Source organism: Sciurus vulgaris (assembly GCF_902686455.1).
Source record: "Sciurus vulgaris genome assembly, chromosome: 8".
In the NCBI taxonomy this organism is placed as follows: Eukaryota; Metazoa; Chordata; class Mammalia; order Rodentia; family Sciuridae; genus Sciurus; species Sciurus vulgaris.
In genome coordinates, this window is record NC_136468.1 from 65,353,151 (window position 1) to 65,379,050 (window position 25,900).

The window sequence follows — 25,900 nt, forward strand, 5'->3', positions numbered from 1 at the left end:
CTGCCTCATTTGGGCCCAAAGCAACAGATTGACCATTTATGGACTGAGACCTCTGAAACCATGAGCCCCAAATAAACTTTGCATATTCTAAGTTGTTTTTGTTGGGCATTTTGGTTTGCAGTGATGCAAACACTGACTAAAACAGAAATCGGTACCAAGAAGTGGAGTAGTTGTTGTGACTAACTTGACCATGTGGTTCAGAATCTTTGGAGCTGGCATGTGGGAGGAATTTTAAGAAATTTAGAGATACAAGCTGAAAAAGCTTTAAAATATTTTAAGTGGGCATTCAGAAGACCAGACTGCTGACAGGAATGTGGATTGTACTGATGAGACTTTGGAGGAAAATGAGGGCTCTAGGGGAATTTGACCAGAGGTCACTCATGTTATATTCTGGCAAAGAAGCTGTCCACATTTACACATGTCCTGAGACTGTGTGAGGCCAAATATAAAAGTGATGGACTAATTAATCTGGAAGAGGAAATTTCAAGGCAGCACAACATTCAGTCAGTGGCATGAATATTGCTGACAGCTTTTAGCCAGGTTTACTGCAAAAATTGGGAATAGAAAACCAAGCTAAAGGATTTTAAAAACTTGCAGTTTGGCCAGAACAGTGCATGGCGAGCTGGGTCCAAGGAAGGTGTGCTTATTGAAGAGATTATAGCCCCTACAGAGATGCCAAGTATTTTGTGCAAAGATAATGGGAAAGATGCCTCAAGGGCATCTCAGGAATTTGCAAGACTATACCCACTATAGACTCCAGGATATAGAAGAGAAGATTTTTTTGAGAATAGAATATGGCGGCATCCTATTGCACAGGGATGCAAGTAGGAAGCCTAGGAAGTTATTTCCTCATGCTGAATCACACTCAGAGGGCACTGTAGCCTAATTCCAGAGGGCCTAGATATTGTATGAGCTGGCAACAGACCATAGCATCATCCATGTGGTGCTGATTCTGCAGCAATGCAGGATGCCAAAATTAAGGGGGCATTGAGGCTTTCACTGAGATTTCAAAGGAAAGTCTGGAGGCCAGGCAAAGTGCAGCAAGGTCAGAGTCCCTGAAGGCTGTCCCTGAGAGGGATATGCATGAAACTGTTAAGGTAAAGATAAAGCCAGAATGGAGACTGCAGAAATTAAGAGATGTCAGTAACATGGACTATCTGCCAAGAAAAACTGTTGGCTATGGAGAGAGGCAGGCTAAAAGAGAGAACCCATTTGTGCTGGCAAGACCAAAGGGGTGGGCTGCCCAAGCCCTTTGGAGAGTACATCTTCTTATTATGTGTCCTAGATGCTGTATATGGAGTTAAGGGACTTGTTTGCCTGGCTGGGTTTCAGTCTTACTTTGGCCCCATTCCTTCTTTCCATGCCCCTAGTCCTCCTTTTTGGGATTGGAATGTTTACTCTGTGACACTGTCATTAGATATATGTAACTTGTTTTTGATTTTTACAGAGTCTAACTCTCAAAAATTTTTTTTTAGTCTCAGAAGGAGACTTTGGACTTAGATTTTTGAGTAATGCTGATACTGTAAAGACTATGAAACTCTTAGAGATGGACTAAATGCATTTTGTGTTGTGAGATAGACATGAGCTTTTGGGGGTCAGAGCAGAATGTTATGTTTGGATATGAGGTATCCCCCAAAACTTCCTATGTTCATGCAGGAATGTGAAATGATTGGATTGTGAGGACTGCAGCCTAATCAGTCCATCATAGTATGAATGGACTAGTGGTAACTGTAAGCAATGGGGCATGGCTGGAGGAGGTGGGTCACTCGAGTGTGCCCTGGAAGGATGTATCTTCTTTGTGGTCCCTCTCCCACGGCTTCCTGATCCCACAATGAGCTGAGAAATTTTCCCCTGCTGGACACTTCCCCCATGATGTGCTGCCTCACCTTGGGCCCAGAGCAATGAAGTCAGCTGTCTATGGACTGGAGCCTCTGAAACTGAGCTCCAAATAAACTTTCCCTTCTCTAAGTTATTACTGTCAAGTATTTTGGTCACAGCAACACAAAAGCTCACTAAAATACACAACCCACTGCATTTTGGTTCCAGAGTTTTAAAAAAACATGTTCATCTATGTTAGAAATACTTTTTTTTTTTTCATAATTAATAAAAGTTAAGAGGGGTTATGTTTTGGTTTGGAGAAAATGGACAATTTGTCTAAGTCTAAATCTTCTCCTCTCCAAACCACAAGATCTTTGGAGAGAACAAATAAAACTGCACAGGACTCATATGTTCTTCGTGACTAAGAGATGGAAAACACTACAACCTTCAAATTACCTGTAGAGTAAAAAAGGAACAAATTCCAACAGAGTTTCCTTAGCCTTCCTTAAGCTGTCATAAGCCTGTAGATAGTATGAGAGGAGAAGCTTTAAAGACTATCCTAAGAGTTGAATATGAAGGAAGCTTCGAAGATACACACACTCAGAATCACTTTTTTTTTTTTTTGGTATGGAGATTGAACCCAGGAGCACTTAACTATTAAACCACATCCCCAGAACTCTCCCTTTTTAAAAAAATTCTGAGACAGGGTCTTTTTAAGTTGCTTAGGGCCTTACTATGTTGCTGAGGCTGGTTTGAACTTGCAATCCTTTGGCCTAGGCCTCCCAAGCCATTGAGACTGAGGTGTGTGCCACCACACCCAGTAGGGTCACATTCTATATAGGAAAAAAATGAACTTTTTTTTCTCTCTCCACACACCACTCTCAAAACTTCCAAGACTTCACTTCTAACACCAGATATGTGGTTTTTTCACATGTGGACCAATTCTCAGCTGTGTTCCCACAATGGAACTTAAGTCTTCTTTTTCAAAAAAAAGTTTTTAGTTATAGTTGGACACAATGTATTTATTTTATCTACTTATTTATTTTAATGTGGTGCTGAGAATCAAACCCAGTGCCTCACACATGCTAGGCAAGTGCTCTACCACTGAGAAACAATCCCAGACTCACAATGTAACTTAATTCTGATACTAACTGGAGTCAGTGTAGATCCCACAGGTTAAGAACTTAATCCCACTAGACTGTTCTCCACTTCAGTTGCCAATTGCAAGACTCAGGCTGTGACTGATATCTCTGATGAATTGGATACAAATTAGGGTTCATACAATCACTTTCTGGAATTTGCTAGGACAGCTCGGAGAACTCAAGGAAGCCCATTTACCTAATGTTTATATAATAAGGGATATTATAAAGGACAGAGATGAGCAGCCAGATGAAGAAGTACACAGGGAAGACCTGGAAGGTGCTAAGTGCAGGAGCTTCCGTCCCCACAGAGTTGAAGCACATCACCCTCCTGGCACATGGATATGTTCACCAACCTGGAAGTTTTCCAAACCCCATAGTTCAGGAATTTTTTACATACATTTATCAATTATTAGCTCAATCTCAAGCTCCTTCCTCTTTCCCAGAGGATGGGATGTGAGGTTAAAGTTCCAACCTTCTAATCATGGTTTGGTTTTTCTGATGACCAGCCCCCAACAAGGAACCCTAAAGTTCCTTTAGGAGTTCTGTGGAACAGTGTCAAAAACCAAACATTAGAACAAATGATATGTGTAGTTCCCCTACTGCTCAGGAAATTACAAAGGGTTTAGGTGCACTGCACCAGGAAATAGAAACAAAGGCCACATTTATGTATTATAAATCACACATTCATAGGAAAAGAAAGTGCAAAAATAAATGCCAAAATGCTGAATAGGACTTGGTAGCTCATAAACTTTGCTTGGCTATGGGAAAGGTCCTGAAAATGGGGGTACCACCAATCTCCCCGGAAGTCAAGTCGGGTACATGGACATCATTTCAACCACCTCTCCACCTTCATCCCCCATCCAAATTATCAACAATTCCATGTAATTTTCTATCTAAATGTCCTTTCTTGTTCAGGTTGCCATCCTCTCATCCTGGGTATAATAAAACCTCTAAGCTTACATTTATACCTTCATTGTTCATGCTTTCTTCTCTCCCCCTTGCCCTTCAATCAACCTTCCATGCTGCTTATTTAAAAGATTTTCTGACAGATAAACTCCCTGGCATGCTGAATTAGGTACCCCTACTATAATCCTTCCATAACTTCCTGCACACTTTTATCAAAACATAATGACTAAAGGAATCACTTTGGAATTAAACATTTTACACCGTAGGTTACGTGCTTACTTATTTCTTGACTTGGGGAAACATTTCTAACTTCTATGAACCTAGTCTTTAAAATGTAAGTATTACTAACTCTTAAAGTATATATGATTCATAGAAAATACAACAAAGCCTAACATGTAATAGGTGCTACATTAATGTTAGCTTAAAATTGCCACATACTAGATTTTTCTGATTATAAATGTGCCCAACCCACTAAACCTTGCCTTGCAACTTAAAATAATTTATAATGATTTCTGTTATTTTTTTAAATAGATGATTTCAGCATCTACTACACAAAAACTCAATTAAAAATGCTCAGATCAATCACTAAACACAAAGGTGCATTTTCGCAAAATTAATTTATCTGAAATAAGATAGTTTTAGATGGTCTTACATGGCATGGCATAGTCTAATTAATCATCTAAGTTATTTCTAACTTGGTAATTGCAAATAATATCCTACTATTAATAAGAAAACTTAAGAAACCTTCTGAATGGTACCAAAGTAACTGAACTTTGAAGCAGCCATAGACCTCTCCTATTGAGCCCAGCCCACCAGGCTGCACCCTAGAGAGCACAAGGGCATGTTCTTACCAGCCCTGTTACAATGCTGGCTGACACTGGATGCCCCAAAATGAGTCAATTATTTCTTTGAAGAGCATATTCAAAATTATCTCTTTATGAAGAACACTGGCTGTTAAGATTACCTATGTTTAATCAAGTGCAAATCAATTATCAAACTATTATACTAACAATTTTTTTGTGTGTGGTGTGTGGTGCTGGGGATTGAACCCAGGGCCTCGTGCATGCGAGGCAAGCACTCTACCAACCGAACTATATTCCCAGCCCTTATACTAACAATTTTTAAAAATTTACTTATATATGTTGGTTTTCCTTTTTACTATATAGAATAACAATAATATACACTTCATTTCAGGAATCATTCCAAGTACTTAGACTTTTCATAACATTTAATACAACATGAAGAATATTTTAAAATTATGCTCATTTTTACAAGTAAGGTACCTAAGGCCAAGGGAAAGAAAGTAACTTACCCAAAGTCACACAGCCCAACAGAGCCAAAGTTAGAAAGTCCTGTCTGACTCTAGGCCAGATAGTGGGGCCAACTTAGTCTGTCATCTTTTTTTTTTTTTTTTTGTGGTGCTGGGGATTGAACCCAGGGCCTTATGTATTCGAGGCAAGCTACCAACTGAGCTATATCCCCAGCCCTGCCATCTATTTTTATATGGTCCATACACCAAGATTTTTAAATGGTTGAAAAATAGCCAAAGAATAATATTTCATGATGTATAAATTATATAAAGCTAAATTTCAGTGTCCATAAACAAAATTTTATTGGAAAACAGATGCTCATTTGTTTCCACATGTCTACGGCTGTTCCCACATAACTACAGCAAAGTTTAACAGTTGTGACAGAGATGATTTGGCTTGCAAAGCCTAGAATATAAACTACCTGGTCCTTCACAGAAAAAAATTACAGACAGGTTAACAAAAAAGCCAGCTCCTGCTCTAGAATGGTAGCCCCTATGTCTCACAACTGTACTCACAATAACAGTGACAAATTGCAGTGAGGCCAAGTACATTGTGTAAGATCATAGGGCCATGTGGAAGGCAGAATCTGTATAAAAATCAGGACAATGATTATAGATTCACAGGAAGTTACCAAAAAAATGTGCAGGGTGGTTCCATGCACTTTAAAAAAAAATAATCTATCAGTGATTTATTAGGATTCCAAGATATACAGTACATGAGAAAAATGTTTTTAGTTTATAAATCTGTTGTTAATGCAATGACAGATGCTCACATGAAGATATACCAAAGAATGGATTAATGAAAAAAAATCAGGACTTCTGACCACATTACCTATATTACATTATTATCCTGCCTTAAGAAAGTTAATCCATGCACTTCCATAGGAAAAAGAACCCTGTAATTTAAGTGGATGATTAATTTTTGAAATCAAAGTATAAACAAAAAGGTCATTCATTAACAAGCTAATTTTTATTTTTGCTTTCAATACTGACCACCATTTACTAATTTTAGCCTTAAGACACACACATACATTATACACACACACACACACCTATACATATATATTATAGAATACAATCTTATGACATCTCTAAACACAATTTGAACGTAAAAAATACATTGACATATGTATGATATGTAATATATACTGATATATAGATACATATATTTAATTTACACACATACTAGATGCATAGTTATACATTTGCATATATACTTACATGTAAACACAATATCTAACATGAGGTGTATATGCATGTAATTTACACATACTACACAATAGGTATGCATTTATATACACATTTACATGTAAACATGCATATTTGCACACTTTTCACTGCATACATGTGTTAGGTTTTTTGGTGGGTCACATGAAACCTGATTTTCACTTCCTAATTCCCCTTCTTAACTGCTTCAACCTACTAACACTGAAATAATCAGAAAATGTATAATTGCAAGATTTTTACCCACAGATACTCTGCATAAAGAAAAACATATACCTTCATATGAATGGCTATTACATTACTGTTATTTTAGCATACTTCGTAAAAAGAGAGAAACAAGAAGTGTGAACTAGCTTAAGGGAGTATAAAAAGTAACCAGAGTAAATAATTGGATTTATCTCACTGGTTCTATCATAATAATTTAATACAGAATTTGCAATTTATCTGTCTTGTAACACTTCCATTTAAACTTATTCCTTTGCCAAACCTGACATTCTATTGTTTAATTTCATAAAATGCTCGAGAAAAATGTTACTTGAGAAATGGATGATTACAGTCATCAAATATTTCTTCCAAAGTTGCATTTCAAGGGCACCATATAATTTTAATTTACCATAATCATTGAACATGTAACATTTTCAGAGAAGAACTAAAGTTGGAGAAAGTAATTAAAGCCAGATCCTAAAAGTCAATATATCTGAGGCTCCAGACACACAATCTGCAAGAGCTGTAGCTTCCAGTAAAACTCCAAAATGAGGTAATTTTTTTATTATTATGTTTACAACTTTTGCAAAACTTAACTAGGGTAAAAATCTTTTCATTTCTCATAAATGTACTGTAGGTTTTCAATGTCTCATGATAAAAAGAGAATCTCCCCTACCTTTTATAAGTAGAGAGAGAGAATTTCTGATGAATTATGAATAATATAAACATCTAATTAAATTGTTATATTTTACTCTTTTACTCTCTCTTTAATAAATCCAGATAAGGAATTGTGAAATTGGCAAAAGTCACTTTCTCCTCCCCTTTCTTTCTCTGTTCCTTTTTGAGACTAAATTCGGCTGGAGGAGGGAAGGAGGAAAAAGATTACTGCATACCCAGAAGTGGGAACCTTGGAAGAGTTAAAACTGGCTAAAAAAAAAAAAAAAAAAAAAACCCAACACACACACACACCCACACCCACCCACCCACACACCCCCCCCCCCCTTCAAAAACAGAGAGGAGAAAAAGAGGAATGAGAGATGATGACAACAAAATTTCCTTTTCATGAACTTGAATAAAATAGTTGATCTTATGCAACTAATAATTGTGTAATTATGTATTTCCATGTTCCTATATTCTATGCTCCTTTTAAAAAAATTCTTTTTAGATCACTGAAATTAAAGACATACTGATTTTTTAAAGGTTAAATTTTATTGAAACTTTTAACTGTTTTATTTTATATTGACCTTTATTCATTCATTATTTACTGAACACCAGTTATATACCTGCAACTATAATAACTACTGGAACTATAAACTCAAATAAGAGATGATCTTTTCTCTCAAGGAACTTAGAATCATGTTGTTGAAATTGGTTTCTCAACCTCAGTATTATTGACATGAGGGTTAACTCATTCTTTCTTGTGGGGAGTTCTCTTGTACACTGTAGGATGTTAATATTGCCTCTGGCCCATGGATAGATGAATAAATGGATGTGTTAGTAGATAGAGAGATGCATGGGTGAGTAGGTGGATGGATTAATGGATAGATGGATGATGATTAATTAGGCAGACAGATAAATGGCTAGGTAGGTAGATGCATAGATGGATGAATATATAGGTAGATAAATTGCGGAAAGGTGGATGGTTAGACGGGTGGGTGCTGGATGGGGACACATTGTATTTGTGTACATAACTATTCTTATATACCTCATAAGCATGTACAAATATTAAGTGCCAATTAAAAATGAGAAGAAAGTGAGCTAGGGTTTACTTCAGTGGTAGAGTGCTTGCCTAGCATGTATGAGGCCCTGGGTTCAGTTCCCAGAATCACAAAGGAAAATAGAAAAAAAGGAAAGAAGAAAGGAGCTGAGAGAAAGACAATCAGTTCTCCATAGCCTGGCTTTCTAGGCACAATTTCCTGGATAGGTGTGGACTGATCTGGGGCCAGAAAGAGCAAAGCATATATAAGGATAGGAAAGTTATGTCCAATGTATGACCAGTGTAACTCCACAAGAATGGGATCCTATTTAGAATAAGTTATATTCCATGTATGTATAATACATCAAACTACAATGTATGTACTATCATGTATATTGAAAAAGAATAAATAAAACTAGGAATGGAACCATCATTTAAAAGAAACAAACAAAAAAAGAACAAAACAGAATACTTTACTTGGGATTAATCCTTTTATCTCTGTAAGAAAGTTCCTTCCCCCCTTTCTTCCATGGTTTAGCCTCAGGTTCTCCTATGTGGTGGGGTCTTTAAAACTCTCAAGACACATTTATCTGGAGTTTGCAATGTATTTAACAGTTTCCACATGCCCAGGTTACTGGTCTCTTCCTCATTCTCTACATGCCTGACACACTATTTTGGTGTTTTTTAATCTTTTTTTTTTTTTTCGGTGCTGGGGATTGAACCCAGGGCCTTATGCTTGCAAGGCAAGCACTCTACCAACTGAGCTATGTCCCCAGCCCCATGTTTTTAATCTTAACAACCCATTAAGATGCTTAATGTGCTGAAAATGACAGTGTGGCTTGCTCACAGTGTCTACTTTATGACTTCCTGCACGTCTCTCAGAACCAGGTCTAGGAAATGACCTTCCTCATAAATTACTGAAGTATCATTTGAGCACATAAACATTTATCATACCCTATTACTTACCTTATGCTGTCCATTCTGCTAAAGAATGCTACCAAATATTTTGTGTAGCTAAAGTTCCAAATTGTTAGAGATCTGGTATAGGTTTTTCAAACTAACTCAAGTGGGTTAGATTATATAACATTTTTATTTTATTGAACTATCTATACATGAAAAGACTTTTAATGCATAGCAGTTCATCACTGTCCAAGTAAATGGCCCTATTTATCCTGAGTCTGACAGGAGGAAAAAAGAGAAAAAAATGAGAAAACAAATCCTCTCAGTCATGTTGGGCTGTAAGACCCAACAAAGAGCCTAGAGTTGATTTTGGCTCAACCACAATCACATGTGTTATTCAATTTCTTACCCACTTCTTTTATTTACTATGACCTACAAAATTGATTCAATTTGTTCTTAGTTTCCATAATAGTTCTTTAACAGAAGACCTTAATTATCTTACCTGAATTCCAAAATCAGTGATTCTATAACATTCAGATAAAGAAAGTTCCTTAAGTTTCTTATGTCTGGAAAGCACTATCAAACCCTGAAAATATAAAGATCATTTTGTGATAATTTAGTATGGATAACCATTCGTGCAAACTAACGGCATTTTAAAAGATTTGTGTAAGCAAAAAAATTTATATCTCTACACTTGGCAAAACATAAAATTAATTTCTTTATCTCTACACTTGACAAAACATAAACTCAATTTGGATAAAACAACATTATTGAATAATGTTTGTCTAGTATTTTGTCTCTAAAATTTTACAAAGTGTTGCAGAATTCCAGAGACAGGAAAAGCCTTAGGAAGTTATTACATTGCTACCTGTTTTCAGACAGATGTTATCTGAATCAATACAAACAACTCTAACTTCCTTTATCTTGAAGATACTTTATGTAGCTAATGAATTTGTCAATAAGTCCTTATTTATTCCTAACCTACAAATCTCAAAATATTTAACTCATTTTCTGATTCTTAATCCATTGAAGAGAAAGGGACTATATCTTTATATAAAGGCCTACAAATAATCTCTCACTAATAGCCCATTTCTCTTCAGTTTTAACACATTGTTTCTTTTTATTGAATACAAAATAGATTGCACTTTTCAACTCTTACATTTTTAAATGTGTGGTTGTGGTGTCCTTTCTCAGTACTTTCCCCTCCTATACTTTCAGATAGAGAATTAACAAATATGGCTTATAGATGCCATCTTCCTGTTTTGCATTCAAGATCACATTACTTTTAAAATTCCATAAAATAGGCCATCTTCCTGTTTTGCATTCAAGATCACATTACTTTTATAATTCCATAAAATACACATCCTGAATCAATCAATCCCCCTCCCCATAAATTTTCTTTTTCATTCTATGATTACAGAGTCAGATGGCAGGGAAAATACTATAAATACCTATAGCTTTGCCCTTTTTATATTTTATTTGCAAGACTAGTTTACATATATTGATCTTAAATGCAACATTTAGGTCAAAATTGAAGATGGAATCTGCAAATATTAGATTTTTTTTCTCTCTCTCTCTCCTTTAGGCCCTTTCATTTAAAGGAAAAAAAAAAAAAAAAAAGCCCAGATAAAGGAAAAAAATGCTTGATTTAAGCCACTGTTTAAACTGTGATTTGTAATTTTGTTTGATGGTTTTGTACACCACCCCAAAATAAAATCACTCTGTTCATTCTTTTGATTTAATTAAGACTGTGAATTCTTTTGCTAGGACATATTATGTTTTCTGCCTCCTTGTTTCAAAACAAAGAATGATCAAACCCTGTGGAGCTATTGAATGTGGTCTGGGTTCCAGATGTGGAAGATATTTTATTCATGTTAGAAGAATTGGAAGACCTTAGATATTCCCCCAATAAAAAAAATAGTTTAAGTGAAAATATCAAGTAAGAGATGCAAAGCTTGTCTTTTTGTCCTATAGTTGATAACAGCCAAGTATGTTAAGTATGTTTTGTTATCCTATGGGAAATTTATACTATGGAATTATACCTAACATTTTCATTTAGACTTTACTTTCATGTAGACAAGTTAGAATTTTTAAAGATTGACTGCAATTGAAGTACACGTGCTAAGAATGACATCTATCAGCCTGTGTACTCTTTATCATTTTATCAAAATTATTAAAAATTAAAATATTAAAATGGAATACCATGTTTAATTATAATTGCTCACTAAAACACATTTTCCCTTTTTTATTTAACACAACTGCCATAGAATTCCTCTTAAAAAGGAAACTATTGACCTTGTTGATATTACTGCTTGTTTTGCTTTGCTTTACTTTGTATAATTTGATACCTGGTACCAAGGTTTTACTTATGGAAGGGATGGACAGAGTAGAATGGGAAGACAATAAGGAGGAGAGAGGATTGAGCAAGAGGAGTGATGCCCACTTCCAGGGAAATGGAGGGATCATTGTAATGTAAGTCCTCCTTGGTCTCCAGAGTCAGTCCAATACCCGAGTCCTTTTGCAAGAAGGTTTTTGATTTATTTTCCCAAAGAGTCAAAAGGGGTTAAATTTCATAATCAGGTGAGGAAGCACAGAGGAAAGCGGCTGGTGTAGTAGTCTGGTGAAGTCAACTGCAGTGCAGCTTGTGTGGGAATGCAAGGCTCCAGAAATTTCCAGCAATCCTGGGGAGCTCTCTGCTCCTTCACAGCAATGGACTCAAGGGATCTGCCTCTGAGAGATTTTGAAGTCCGATGCAAACTTGGCTTATATTATAGCTCCAGTATCAGGTTCATTGACAGGAGTGTCAAGACAAAAGGCTCAAAAGAACACAGGCACCAAGTTGCAAAGCCCCATACGTTATTCTAAGAAATCTGGCTTGTGTTTCAAGGACGATGTTGAATAGAAGTGATTAAAGAGTGCATCCCTGTCTTGTTCCAGTTTTTAGAGGGAATGTTTTCAGTTTTTCTCAACTTAGAATGATGCTGGCTATGGGCTTAGCATAGATAGTCTTTACAATGTTGAGGTGTGTTCCTACTATCTCTATTTTTTCTACTGTTTTCAGCATGAATTTGTATTTTATCAAAGGCTTTCTAAGTATCTATTGAAATAATCATATGATTCTTAACTATAAGTCTATTGATGTGATGAATTATGTTTATTGATTTCTGGATGTTGAACCAACCTTGCATCCCTGGGATGAACCCCACTTGATCATGGTACACTATTTTTAAATATGTTTTTGTATGCAATTTGCCAGAATTTTGTTAAGGATTTTTGCATCTATGTTCCTCAGGGATATTGGTCTAAAATTTTCTTTCCATGATGCGTCTTTGGTTTTGTTTTCAGAGTGATACTAAATTCATAGAGTGGGTTTGGAAGGTTCCCTCCTTTTCTATTTCCTGGAATACTTTGAGGAATATTGGCATTAGTTCTTCTTTAAAGGTCTTGTAGAATTTGGCTGAGAATCCATCTGGTCCTGGGCTTTTCTTGGTTGATAGGCTTTTGATGTCTTCTTCTATTTTGGTGCTTGAAATTGATCTGTTTAAATTGTGTACCTCTTCCTGATTCAGTTTGGGAGGATCATATGTCTCTAAAAATTTGTCAATGTCTTCAATATTTTCTATTTTGTTGGAGTATACATTTTCAAAGTAGCTTCTAATTATGTTATATATTTCAATGGTGTCTGTCATGATCTTTCCTTTTTCATCATGAATTCCAGTAATTTGAGTTTTCTCTCTCCTTCTCTTCATTAGTATGGTTAAGGGTTTATCAATCTTGTTTACTTTTTCAAAGAACCAACTTTTTGTTTTGTCAATTTTTTGAATTGTTTCTCTTGTTTCAATTTCATTGATTTCTGCTCTGATTTTAATTATTTCCTGTCTTCTACTACTTTTGGTGTTGATCTGTTCTTCTTTTTCTAGGGCTTTGAGATGTAATGTTAGGTCATTTAATTGCTGACTTTTTATTTTTAATGTATGAGTTCAATGCAATGAACTTTCCTCTTAGAACTGCTTTGAGTGTCCCAGATATTTTGATATGTTGTGTCGTTCTCATTGACCTCTAAGAATTTTTTTTATTTCTTCCCTGATGTCTTCTGTTATCATTGCATCATTCAATAGCATATTATTTAGTCCCCAGGTATAAGAGTAGCTTTTGGTTTTTATTTTACTTTGATTTCTAATTGCATTCCATTATGGTCTGATAGAATACAAGGTAGTATCTCTGTTTTTCTTTGTATTTACAAATGGCTTCTTTCCAGCATAGAATATGGTCTATTTTGGAGAAGGATCCATGAGCTGCTGAGAAGAAAGTGTATTTGCTTGATGATGGATAAAATACTCTATACATGTCCATTAAGTCTATATCATGGATTATATTAATTAATTCTATAGTTTCTTTGTTCAGTTTTTGTTTGGAGGATCTATCCAGTGGTGAGAGTGGTCTGTTAAAGTCACCCACTATTATTGTGTTTTGGTCTATTGGATTCTTAAAATTGAGAAGGGTTTGTTTGATGTGCATAGATGCTCCATTGTTTGGGGCATAAATATTTAAAATCATTATGTCTTGTTGGTTTATGCTTCCCTTTAGCAGTATGAAATGTCCTTCTTTATCCCTTCTGACTAACTTAGGTTTGAAGTCCACTTTATCTGATATGAGGATGGAGACCCCTGCATTTTTACTGAGTCTGTGTGTATGGTATGTTTTTCTCAGCAAGTAGCAGGATATAAAATCAATATGCATAAGTCTAATGCATTTTTTGGGGGGGTGCTGGGGACCGAACCCAGGGCCTTGTGCTTGCAAAGCAAGCACTCTACTGACTGAGCGAGGCCCCCAGCCCCAATCTAATGCATTTCTATTCATAAGTGATGAATCCTCTGAAAGAGAAATTAGGAAAACTACTCCATTTAGAATAACCTCAAAAAAAAAAAAATACTTGGGAATCAATATAACAAAAGAGGTGAAAGACCTCTACAATGAAAACTATAGAACACAAAGAAATTGAAGAAAATCTTAGAAGATGGAAAGATCTCCCATATTCTTGGATAGGCAGAATTAATATTGTCAAAATGGCCATTCTACCAAAGGCACTATACAGATTCAATGCAATTCCAATTAAAATCCCAATGACATTCCTTAAAGAAATAGAGAAAGCAAAAATGAATGTCACCCAGAAAAATAAGAGGCCTTGAATAGCTAAAGCAATCCTGAACAGAAAGAGTGAAGTAGGAGGTATTACAATACCAAACCTTAAACTATACTACACAGCAATAGTAACAAAAATGGCATGATATTGGCACCAAATTAGACAGACAGACCAATGGTACAGAATAAAAGACACAGAGACAAACCTACATAAGTACAGTCATCTTATACTAGACAAAGGAGTCAAAAACATGCAATGGAGAAAAGACAGCCTGTTCAACAAATGGTGCTGGCAAAACTGGAAATCCATATGCAGTAAAATGAAATTAAACCTCTATCTCTCACCCTGCACAAAACTCAACTCATAATGGTTCAAGGACATAGGAATTAGACCAGAGACCCTTCACCAAACAGAAGACAAAGTAGGCCTGAATCTTCATCATGTTGGCTTAGGAACAGACTTCCTTAACAAGACTCCCAAAGCACAAGAAATCAAAGCAAGAATCAATAAATGGGATGGATTCAAACTAAAAAGCTTTTTCTCAGCAAAGGATACAATCAAAAATGTGAAGAGAGAGCCTACAGAATGGGAAAAAATCTTTACCACATGCACTTCAGATAGAGCACTTATCTCAAAATTTATAAAGCACTTACAAAATTTTACACCAAAAATACAAAGAATCCAATCAATAAACCAAGGAACTGGACAGACACTTTACAGAAGATGATGATGATGACACACACAGGTGATTAATAAATATATGAAAAAGTGTTCAACATCTCTAGTAATTTCATCTTGCTCCAATTAGAATGACTATTATCAAGAACACAAACAATAATAGATGTTGGCGTGGATGTGGGGAAAAAGGCACAATTTTACATAGCTAGTGGAGTTGTACATTGGTGCAGCCACTCTGGAAAGCCGTGTGGAGAATCCTCAGAAAACTTGGAATGGACCCACCTTTTGACCCAGTTATCCCACTCCTCGGTTTATACCCAAAGGACTTAAAATTCACATACTACAGTAATGTAGTCACATCAATGTTTATAGCAGCTCAATTCACAATAGCTAGATTGTGGAACTAACCTAGATGCCCTTCAACAGATGAATGGATAAAGAAGCTGTGGTATACATACACAATGGAATATTACTCAGCCATAAAGAATAATAATATTATGGTATTTGCAGATAAATGGATGAAATTGAAGAATATCATGCTAAGTGAAATAAGCCAATCCCCAAAAACCAAAGGCTGAATGTTTTCCCTGATAAGTGGATGATGATACATAATGGGGGTTGGGGGAGGAAGGTGAGAGGTGAGAGAAGAATGGAGGAACTTTAGATTATGTAGAGGGAAATGAGAGGGAGGAGGGGGCAGAGGTATGAAAGATGGTGGAATGAGATAGACATCATTACCTTATGTATGTGTATGATTACACGAGTGGTATGAATCTACATTGTGTACAACCATAGAAACAAAAAGTTGTACCCCATTTGTGTATAAGAAATCAAAATGCAGTCTGTAAAAATAAAATAATAATAATAATAATAATAATAAAAATCTGACTTTGCCCTATGCAATAGAGATAGAACCAAACTTTCCTTTCTATGGGATATGATACACAGTGACCATAAAGTAAGAATAGATACATGTTTAAAGAGATGTACAGGGACCACACAGCAGGGTGCAACTGCTTCCAGTTGGGAAGAAAAAGTAGTGGTTTAGAAAAGACTTTTAAAGAGGAAAGAGAGTTTGAGTTAATACTGAGTATGATTCTGACAAGCAAGCAAAATAATGGTAACAGTGTTTTCAGGCTCAGGAAATGGCATGAACAGAGACTTCATTTGGAAAGTGTGAGTTGTTTGGAAGTAGTTCAGTTTGGGGTCACTGGGATTAGTGGGAGGGAAGATGGAATACATGCACACACAACATTTGGGAACAGAAAAATCCTTGAATGCTACACTTTCCCCCCCAGTTTTACATCTGGAATTGTTTAGTTAATGTAGACAGACATCAGCAATGAATTAGTTACCAAATGTTGAAATGGTATGTATGTGTGTGTGTGTGTGTGTGTGTGTGTGTGTGTGTGTGCGTGTGTGTATGAACTATCTGGCTGAGGTGTACTACCCTGGTTTAGGAATATCATAAACATAAACATAAACACCCTTCTCCCAACTCTTTATTTTGAAAATATTCAAATTTACAGGTAGATTGAAAGAAAGGTACAATGAATATCTATATATATTTTACCTAAATTCACCAGTTATAAATATCTTGCCATAAATTGCTTATGGACTTTATGTATGAACATATTTTTATTCATATATGTGTGAATATAGTTTTATATTTATACATATATATACCTATCTTCTTTTATATATTTAAGTTGAAATTTTCTCCAAATCTTTGGAATATAAGTTTAATACATTATAGTGCTTTGCCCTAAATATTCTATATGCATCTCCTTAGGAATTTTTCTTTGTAACTCTCTCTATATATAATACACACACACACACACACACATACATATATGTCAGTATCACATATCTAAGAAAAATAATAGTAATATAATTATAGTCAATAAAAATATTCACTTTTAAAAAAAATCTAGGACCTAGTCATAGCTCATACATTAATATTTGGTTGTTATGTCTCTTATAGCTTTCTTTCTTTTCTTTTCCTTAAATTTTGTCTTTTAAGGCATTGACATTTAAAAAAATTTTTTTTGTTCTAATTAGTTGTACAAGGCAGTAGAATGCATGTATACATTTTGATAGATCATACATAAATGCAGTGTAATCTCTCATTTTTCTGATTATACATATTGCAGGATCACATTGGTCATGCAGTCATACATATGAGGTAAGACATTTTTTAAGAGCCTAGGTCAGTTATTACTTAGAATGTGCCACACTCTAGATTTGTCCAGTTGTTCCTTCTGATTAGATTCAAGGTAAACTTTTTTTTTTAGGCAAAAGTACCACCTACATGCTGTGACATCCTATTGGGCCTATTGGGAGGTGCAAGTCAGTTTGTCCCACTATTGGTGATGCCACCGGGTCACTTGATTCAGAAGATGGCCACTAGATCTCTTCCATAGAAGAAATATATTCTCCCCTTTTTGTTTAATAAGTAATCTGTGGTGTGATTCTTTGTAACTTCAGGGACACTATTTCCCAAAAATCTTTCAGACAATGATGTTAGTATTCATTGTTGATTATTTTTTTAAAATATTTTTTAGATGTTGATAGATCTTTATTTTTTATTTATTTATATGTGGTGCTGAGAATCAAACTCAGTGTCTCATACGTGCTAGGCAAGCGCTCTACCACTGACCCACAACCCAGTCTCTCACTGTTGATTCTTGCCTAATCAAATATAACCCTGGGAGTTGCAAAATGCTAATTTAAAGCCTATTCTTCATCTACATTTATTTGCTAATATTTATTTAAACATTCTTTTTATTGTCATTTCCCTTTAATCCTGTTGAAAAACTTTTGAAGGTATTTTGAGTAAAACAAAATTATTCTATAAACAACACTAACTGTTCCAATTAATTTTTTTGTGTTATCTATTAACTTTTTTTTCTTTTTTGGTGCTGTAACTGAACCCAGGGCCTTGAGCATGTTATGCATATGTTCTACCACTGAGCTATATTCCCAGTCACCTATTAATAATAACCTTTTAATTTTCCCCAAATTCCTGTTGGGAAATTTATAAAACAGAGTTATTACTTTGATTGGTTTTATTATTATTTGTTACTTATTGTCAAAAGATGATCCACTGATAAAAATAAAAGCAACAATACCTTGTCCTACCATAAGACTGAACATTTGACCATAATTCAAAAACAAACCATGTTTTGTATATAAAATTGAAGTGGGTGAAACCTTGTTAAATGGAGCTAACATTCTGGAAATAGATTTATTCTTTATAACTTGCATATGGCTTTTCTTCTGAAATAATTTACTTTTAGAAAATGTCTGGAAAAAATTGCCTAGGCATTATGGAATTTGAACATTAGAACAAAATATAATGTTGTAATTTCTCTGGCTGCCGCATTGCTATAAATCATTCCTGTTTGTAGTTTGTTTTAGTTTAGAAACAATTTAATAACAGGCACAACAGAAGAGTAAATAAGCATAAACTTTAAAAACTCACTCTTAAAAAACTATAAAATTACAAAAGATTGCATAGTTAGTCCACCTTTTAAATAGTTTTTCTTCATTTTTCAACAGTCTTTAGGAACAGTAGCCTGTGAACTTTAAGATACACATGCTAAAACAAATCTCCACAGTCGTGAGATAAACCATTGCAAGGGTATAGTCTGGGGACTTTATAAGTAAAGAGATTTATTTGCCTTCTAATCCTGGCAGCTATAGCCTCCAAACAGCATGGTGCTGGCTTCCTTGTAGGGGTCCTCGTCACTGAGTCATAACAGAAGAGTCCAGGGGCCTTGCTCTGTAACAACCTACTCTCAGGAGAAAATTTTAATTCATTCATGAGGGTGAAGCCACCATGACCAAATTACCTTCTACTAAGCCCCACCTCTTAAAGCTCCCCTGACCTCAATATCACCTCACTGGGAACCAAGCCTCCAGCACATGAACCTTTGGGAACAAGCCATATCCAAACCTATAAGGAAATCAATTGGCCGAGGCAACAACAAAATGTCCAGTTCAACAGAAGGGGAAATGAGGTAGAAAAATCCCAAGGATTATAAAATCTTCAAGGCTGGTGCCTATCTTACTCCTATTTTTACACTTAAACCTAGAAGACTGCCGTAAATACAGTAGGAACTACAAAGAAAAGGAGGGAGGAAAGAATGAATTAATGAATAAATGAAGTTTCTTGAGAGTGCTCGTGCACCACATTCCCTCTGTCCTCAGCGCATGCTCTTTAGCACTGAATCATGATGGATCCCTTACAATGACCCTCTCTCATGCCTCCATCCCTTCCCACCTGCCTCCTCCTCCACTGAGAATGAACTCTGCCTCCTGTCAAACACATCTACTGAAGCTTTCAGCTGTTCTTCAAAGCCAACAAGCCTCAGCTACTCCACCACAGAGACAACAGACCAGAAGTGCTCACACCCCAACTCTCTGGTGCTGCTGGCATGCCTATCTCCCTCGCTGTAGCAAATAGACCTCACTGTGTCCTCATTCAAATCAATAGTCACTGAGATGCACTGAGAACTACCATGTGCCAGGTACTATGCTAGACAGTGTGTTGTCTTATTTAATTCTTACAAAAACACTGTGCAACAGGCAATATTAAAATTACTGTTTTAAAGAGAAGGAAATGGAGGCACAGAGAGGTTAAGTACCTTGTGCCTGGCCTCATTGTGGTGGCACTAACCAGCATGTGAGCCCACCTCTGAACTCATGCTTTTTGTAACTTTTAAGAGACAGTGTTGATTTTCTTGTTGTTAGTTTGCCACTAGACTGTACGTTGACACAGGACTGTGTCTTTCAGTTAAGTACTCTCAGAACTTAGCATACTGTCTGATATACAGTTGACTGTGGATAAATATTTATTGAATGAATGAGTAGTCTGTGAAATTATCTATTTTTTATGGACCCAATTTTATCTTGCTGGCAAGCTTTCAGAATTCTTGAATGGAATGTACTTCCTTTTAGAATTGTTTGAATCTGTGTCTACATTCCATATGTCTCTCTCTGAAAGATCTGCTCTGTTTGTTGCTGCCCACCACATTCTTTTAGGAATAAAGAACAAAATTTGGAAATATGAATCATCTCAATTAGCACAGCCTCTATTATCATCAACAATACTGTCTTGCACAATATTCTTGAAAATTTATCTTAACCTCCCAAGAGATCTCCCCTTTTATACTCTAATTAGCAATTATAATCTTATAAAAACAATTTACCTTTTCCTCTCGATTATTTTCATTCATTTTTACTTGTTACTCTGAATTTTGTACATTTGTTTTTTAGAATATATCAGCCTTTCTGACCTAGTTTACTGAACTACAAGTCTGAAGAATAGTAGACTTTGTCCAACTATAGAAAGAGGTCCCCTACATAGATGAGTGTGGAGAGAGAGAAAGTTGGTGTCTGTGTTACCTGGCTTTAGAGGAGCTCACTTTGAGCCTGCTTGCCACCACCTAGTGGGAGTCAATTGGAGGCTATGCTGTCAAACATTCTTCTTGAGGGAGGTGACAGGCTTCTGTGGTCACTTCTGTTTGCAGTTTTTAGTAGGTACTTTGTTGGAGGACTCAGGAGACAAGGAACTGAAGACTGTTTGACTAGAAACCACTGTCATGACTTAAGGGACCAGCAGATTCACAGAAGACCCCTGGACGACTTCTCGTTATGTGCCTTTTGAAAATTCAAGGCGAATTCTTTTGTCTCCAAGTTACCCTGCTTCCTTTTAACTCTCATTCTTCCTCTTTCTTGAATCCCAAGTGATTTCATGTGCTTCCTGCCTTAGAGGTTTGCTTCACTGAACCTCGGGTTTTATTTGTGTGTGTTCCACGCAGATGGGTGGTCTCTTGCAAGTGTCTCATCTGATTAAGACATGCAGCTGTAAGCGCTCCCACTCCAGCTCAGGGTATTGCTGAGAAAATGTGGAATTTAAAGAAATCTTAAGTGTTTGGTCAAAAGGAAGGAAATGGTGCCAGATCCTTCACTCACTCTCTCACTCACTCACTCATCGAGCACTGTGTGTGCCTCCTGTGAATCCTCGGCATTATGTTAGGCACCCTAAAGATGATACGGTCCAGCCTCTGCTTTCAGGAGGTTTACAGTGCTGTTGGGAGGCAGGTGTAGAACAAATAGTGAAATATAACAAACTGCTTTGATGGAGGCATATAGGAAATGCATTAGAAATCAGAGAAAATTCTATGCCTGTCCAAAATTCCAGGAAAGCCTCTCAGAGACGAAACTTAAGGGGTAAGACAACTTAAGGGGTGGACAAGTAATAGAGAGGGAATAACTTGCAGAAATGGGGAAGCTGGAAGAACATGGCGTGTTTGAGAAGCCATAGGAGGGTCAGCTCAGTCTCTGGAGCCGAAGGTGAAAGGCAGGAGTCAGCTTGAAGTAGGAGTTGCAAAGATGAATAGGAACCCTTTGGCAGAATAAGGTCCATCACACTAGGCTGTGCAGATTTCATTCTATGAGCAGAGTGGAGCCCCTGTAAGAATTCTGAGTAAGGAGACAATAGGCCCCGAGTTGCATATTGACAGATCACACTGCAGCAGAGTGGAGACTAGATTAGAGGACAGTGGTACTGAAGGCAGGAAAGGTTAATGAGAACAACAGCACTGTGCTAAGACTGTGGCAGTGGGGATGGGGAGAAGGCAGGGGGCAGATAAAAGAGACAGACTAATAGGCTATAACCAAAGATTGCTACAGTTTTCATATTGTCTTCTTTCTATTTTAGCATACAATTTATTCATACACTTTTTGGTTTGGTTTTTGTTTTGTTTTGTTTTGGCTAAAAATACCTGAAACTAGACAGCCTTTTAACACATACAATTGAAATTAACATGGAAACAATTCCAACATTCATTTAGTATTGAATATTTATTTATTTATTTATTTATTTATTTGGTACTGGGGATTGAACCCAGAGGCACTTTACCACTGAGTCACATCTCCAGTCTTCTTTTATTTTGAGGCAGGTTCTTACTAAATTGCTTAGGACTTTGCTTAGTTGCTGAGGCTGGCCTTTAACATGTGATCCTCCTGCCTTAGCCTCCCAAGCCTTCGGGATTAGAGGCATGTGCAACTGCGCCCAGGTTGGATTTTTTTTTTCTTTTTTTTCTTTTTTCTTTTCTTTTTGCAATTCATTTTGAAAACAATCTTTGTACTACCAATAATTTAAGAGCCAACCAAAACCTCATGTGTGAGACAATGCAGGAAATGTTCAGAGATGAAATTATATTATGAAAGCTGTAACCTAATCAGTGGATTAATCTACTTGGTGAATTAATAATGTGAATTGACTACTGGGTGGTAATTGTAGGTAAGTGGGGTGTGTGCCCTTGGGGATATATTTGTCCCTGCGCTCACTCTCTCTGTTTCCTGGCTGTCATGAACTCAGTAGCCTTCCTCCAGTTAGCCCTTCTGCCATGATGCTCCACCATCATCTCAGGCCAGAGTAATGAAGTTGGTCAACCATGGACTGAACCTCTGAAACCATGAGTCAAAATAAACTTTTCCTTCTCTAAATTGTTCTTGTCAGGTATTTTGTCAAAGGGACAAAAAAAGAAACCTATCTAACACAAGTCATTATTTCTATGAGATCATCTAAATAGATAATAGAATTACGGACTGTGTTGTAATGTGACAGAGGTAAGATAAGGAACATTAGGAACTAAATGTCACTTATTTAGAAAGGCATCTAGAGAATTAATGTCACCATGTGATTTGTTTTCTTAAAGAATGTAGCAATAATATAAAACCACTGATATCACACAGAAGTGACCTAGATTGAGAAGTGGTTTTCTGATAATTATGGACAGCATGACTAATGTTTATTATAGGGAAAATAATGCCAAAAATATTAAAAGGCACTAACAGCTATTTCAAGCTCCTTTAACTCTTGTAAGTATTATCAGTCATTACTTGCTCAGCATCTACCTACTCAGGCAAATGAAGAATAGAAGGAGGAACATCCCAGAGAAAGGGAAAATATGTACAAAGGTCCTTAGGTAGGAAAGAATTAGGCTTAAGGAACTCAAAGGAGGCAGAAGGGTAAATGGAAGGGAATGATAGGAGTAGGGCTATAAAATACCAGAGGGGTAGATGGGTATCTGTTTGATTAAGAGTGAATGTTCTTTCAAATTTTGGTCTTTTCCTGATTTTCTCTGCTTTACTATACACTGTTATTATTCCCACTTCACTTCACACTGAGCTACACTCATTTGGTTATTTTAAATCTTCTTCCTCATTTCCATGGTCTCCCCAAGGATCTTGGCCTTAGTCATACGACTGTGCTAATGACTCCCACAACCTGCAGCTCCAGTTCCCATCTTTTTCCCAGATCTTTGGCCTGCATATTCCACAGATTCCCAGTCTGATAAAACTGAAATGATTTTTCCCTCAAAACTTGTTATATTTTTTTCTTTTTTGAAGTAGAATCTCCATCCACCCAAAGCCAGATTTTTCAAATTATTCTTATCTTCTCACCCTACCCTCAGATCCTCATTTTCGATATCCAATCACCAAGTTCTTTCAGTTTCACCTAATATTCTTGAATAAGTTCTTTCCACACTACTTGTAGTCTCTGACCTAGTTCAAGAATTCCTCATCTCTTTCTTTAGTTACGAAAATACCCCCAACTGGTCTCCCTGCCTCCAGTCTTTCTCCCGTTTGATGTATCTCCCAGAGAACAACCAAAATAATCTATCTAAAATGGGAGACTGCCTATGACTTCCTGACAAAATGCCCCTTCCTCATCTATTGGTTCAAGTCCAAGCTCCTTGGCACAGCATGAGATACTCAGTGATCTCTCCTTTTCATAGTACATTCTACCAGGACTGCATAGAATTCCCTGAACAAGCATGCAGCTGCATGCCTCTGTGTTGGGCAGGCTGAGATAAGAGATCCTTTGCTCTGCTCACCTCCATTACTACACCTGCCACATCCTATTGAACTTACCCATGCCTACACCCTTTCAAACTGGGCTGCAGAAAAAAGGTGTCATTCCTGTTTGGTAACTGTTCCTTCATTCAATGAGGATTTATCAAGTCCTACTACTTTCCATGGTTCTGGGAAAAGAGCAGTGAGCAAACCACAGGGTCAGTCCTCATGGATCTCGCGTTTGTGAAGGGACTCCAGGAGATTACCTACATGCTAAGCCCTCACAACCTATTACTCACAATGAAAATTTTTGAAATTTGGGCAAATGAAAGACTCTTCTTAAACCACTAAGCACAACGTCTGGAACATTTGCTCTGACTCATTTTTCCTTTAAACAACAAATATGATAGTGACTAAAGCCACTTAAACTACAGATCGAACTGCTCTAATTGTGAGTCCTGTCGTCTTCAGTAAATCCTAGTAAAATCCTTCAGTAAAACATTTTCCCATATACATGAGGCTATATATATATATATAACCTCAAGTTCAAATAAGGCTTGGGGCAGGAAGGGAAAGAATAACATTCCATTTAGTTAGACATTTCTAAAGGCTATAGAGGATCAAAGATTTCTAAAGGTTCCTGGCCCCTGACTGCCTCCCAAACAACATTTCTGAACGCTCTCCTCACTATCAGGTCATATACAGTTATGTGGACTTCTTGATGCCACACATTTTTAAACCTCCATACCTTGGCAAAAGCTGTTTCTTTTGGCTCACCACACCACCCCTGCTTCCTTCTCACTTTCTTTCTTTCTCTGAGCCAGGTGAGGTTTCTCTTCTCTTTGTTCTCCATATCTATCAAACACATGGCCCACTAGAATGTAGGTGCCAGGAGGAGGGTCCCTGTCTGGTTGGTCCACTCTGGCATCCTCAGCACCAAGTACAATACATACTTGTTAACTAAATTGAATAGTGGGATTTCAACTGAAAACTCAGAAGAAGTGAGAATTAACATAATTATTAGAAAACATAATAAATGTTCTCCCTAAAGGCACACATGATTGGTAACATTTCATTTCTGGCAAATATCTACAACATTCCAAAATTTAAATTCTGAATGTTAAGTCTGTAGTCAAATTTGCACTTCATTAGACTTACAGTCCAGGCTGGTGTTTAGCTGCCCAAGTTGACATCTGGGCTGACTCATTTTAATTTGACTGTTTGAGGTTAGCATCACAGCTGTTATTGTCAGTCATTTGATTTTGCGATCAGAGTTTAACTGACTCAGAAGAAGAAAACAACAGCCTTCAGAAGACCTGCTTTTCAATCATTCATCAGAAAACAACTAGTGTTCTTACCCATGGATGTCTGTTTATAGCTCTTTCATGTATATTCTTCAGAAGAAAATACAAACAGGATAGGCTACATTCATCAGTTTTAAACTTAAACACAGTTGGTAAAATTTTAATATATGTTCTTTGGAAATTAAAAAAAAAAAAAAAAAGTTTGAGCCTTCACTTCACTTACTCAGCAAATGTTCTCCAGGCACTTCGGACTTGTGATAAGTGCTATGGTAGAATTAAATCTTGATGTTTTGTTATGTGCTTTCATCCTAAACCTCTTGTTACTCTGTGACCCTCAGACAACAGCTGGGCATTCTACTCATAAGTGTCAGGGGAGGGTTCTGACAGCAGAACACAGGAGAAAGAATCCTGGGCCTTTAAGCTTCAAAAGCCTAAGCCCTGAAAAACTTGGGGCATGACATTTTTAAAAACCGTGTAATCATTTTTCCATCCCTAGGTTAGATCAAGAATCTATGCCAAATCGGACATAAATTTCCTGTGTTCATATGTGAATACGTGACCAATGTAACTGCACATCATGTACAACCACAAAAATGGTCAGTTATACTGTATGTATGTATGACATGTCAAAATATATTTTACTGCCATGTATAACTAAAAAGAACAAATAAAAAATATTTTTAAAAAAGAATCTATGACCAAAGA

At 36.5% G+C, this 25,900-nt stretch overlaps 1 protein-coding gene across 1 annotated transcript in view; it reads right to left on the reverse strand.

Moving 5' to 3' along the window:
• FBXL13 (F-box and leucine rich repeat protein 13) overlaps nucleotides 1-25,900 on the reverse strand; it is a 250,107-nt gene that overhangs the window by 28,821 nt on the left and 195,386 nt on the right. The window contains 1 exon segment of the mRNA XM_079150237.1: nucleotides 9,702-9,785. Coding sequence (XP_079006363.1) covers nucleotides 9,702-9,785 — 84 coding nt within the window.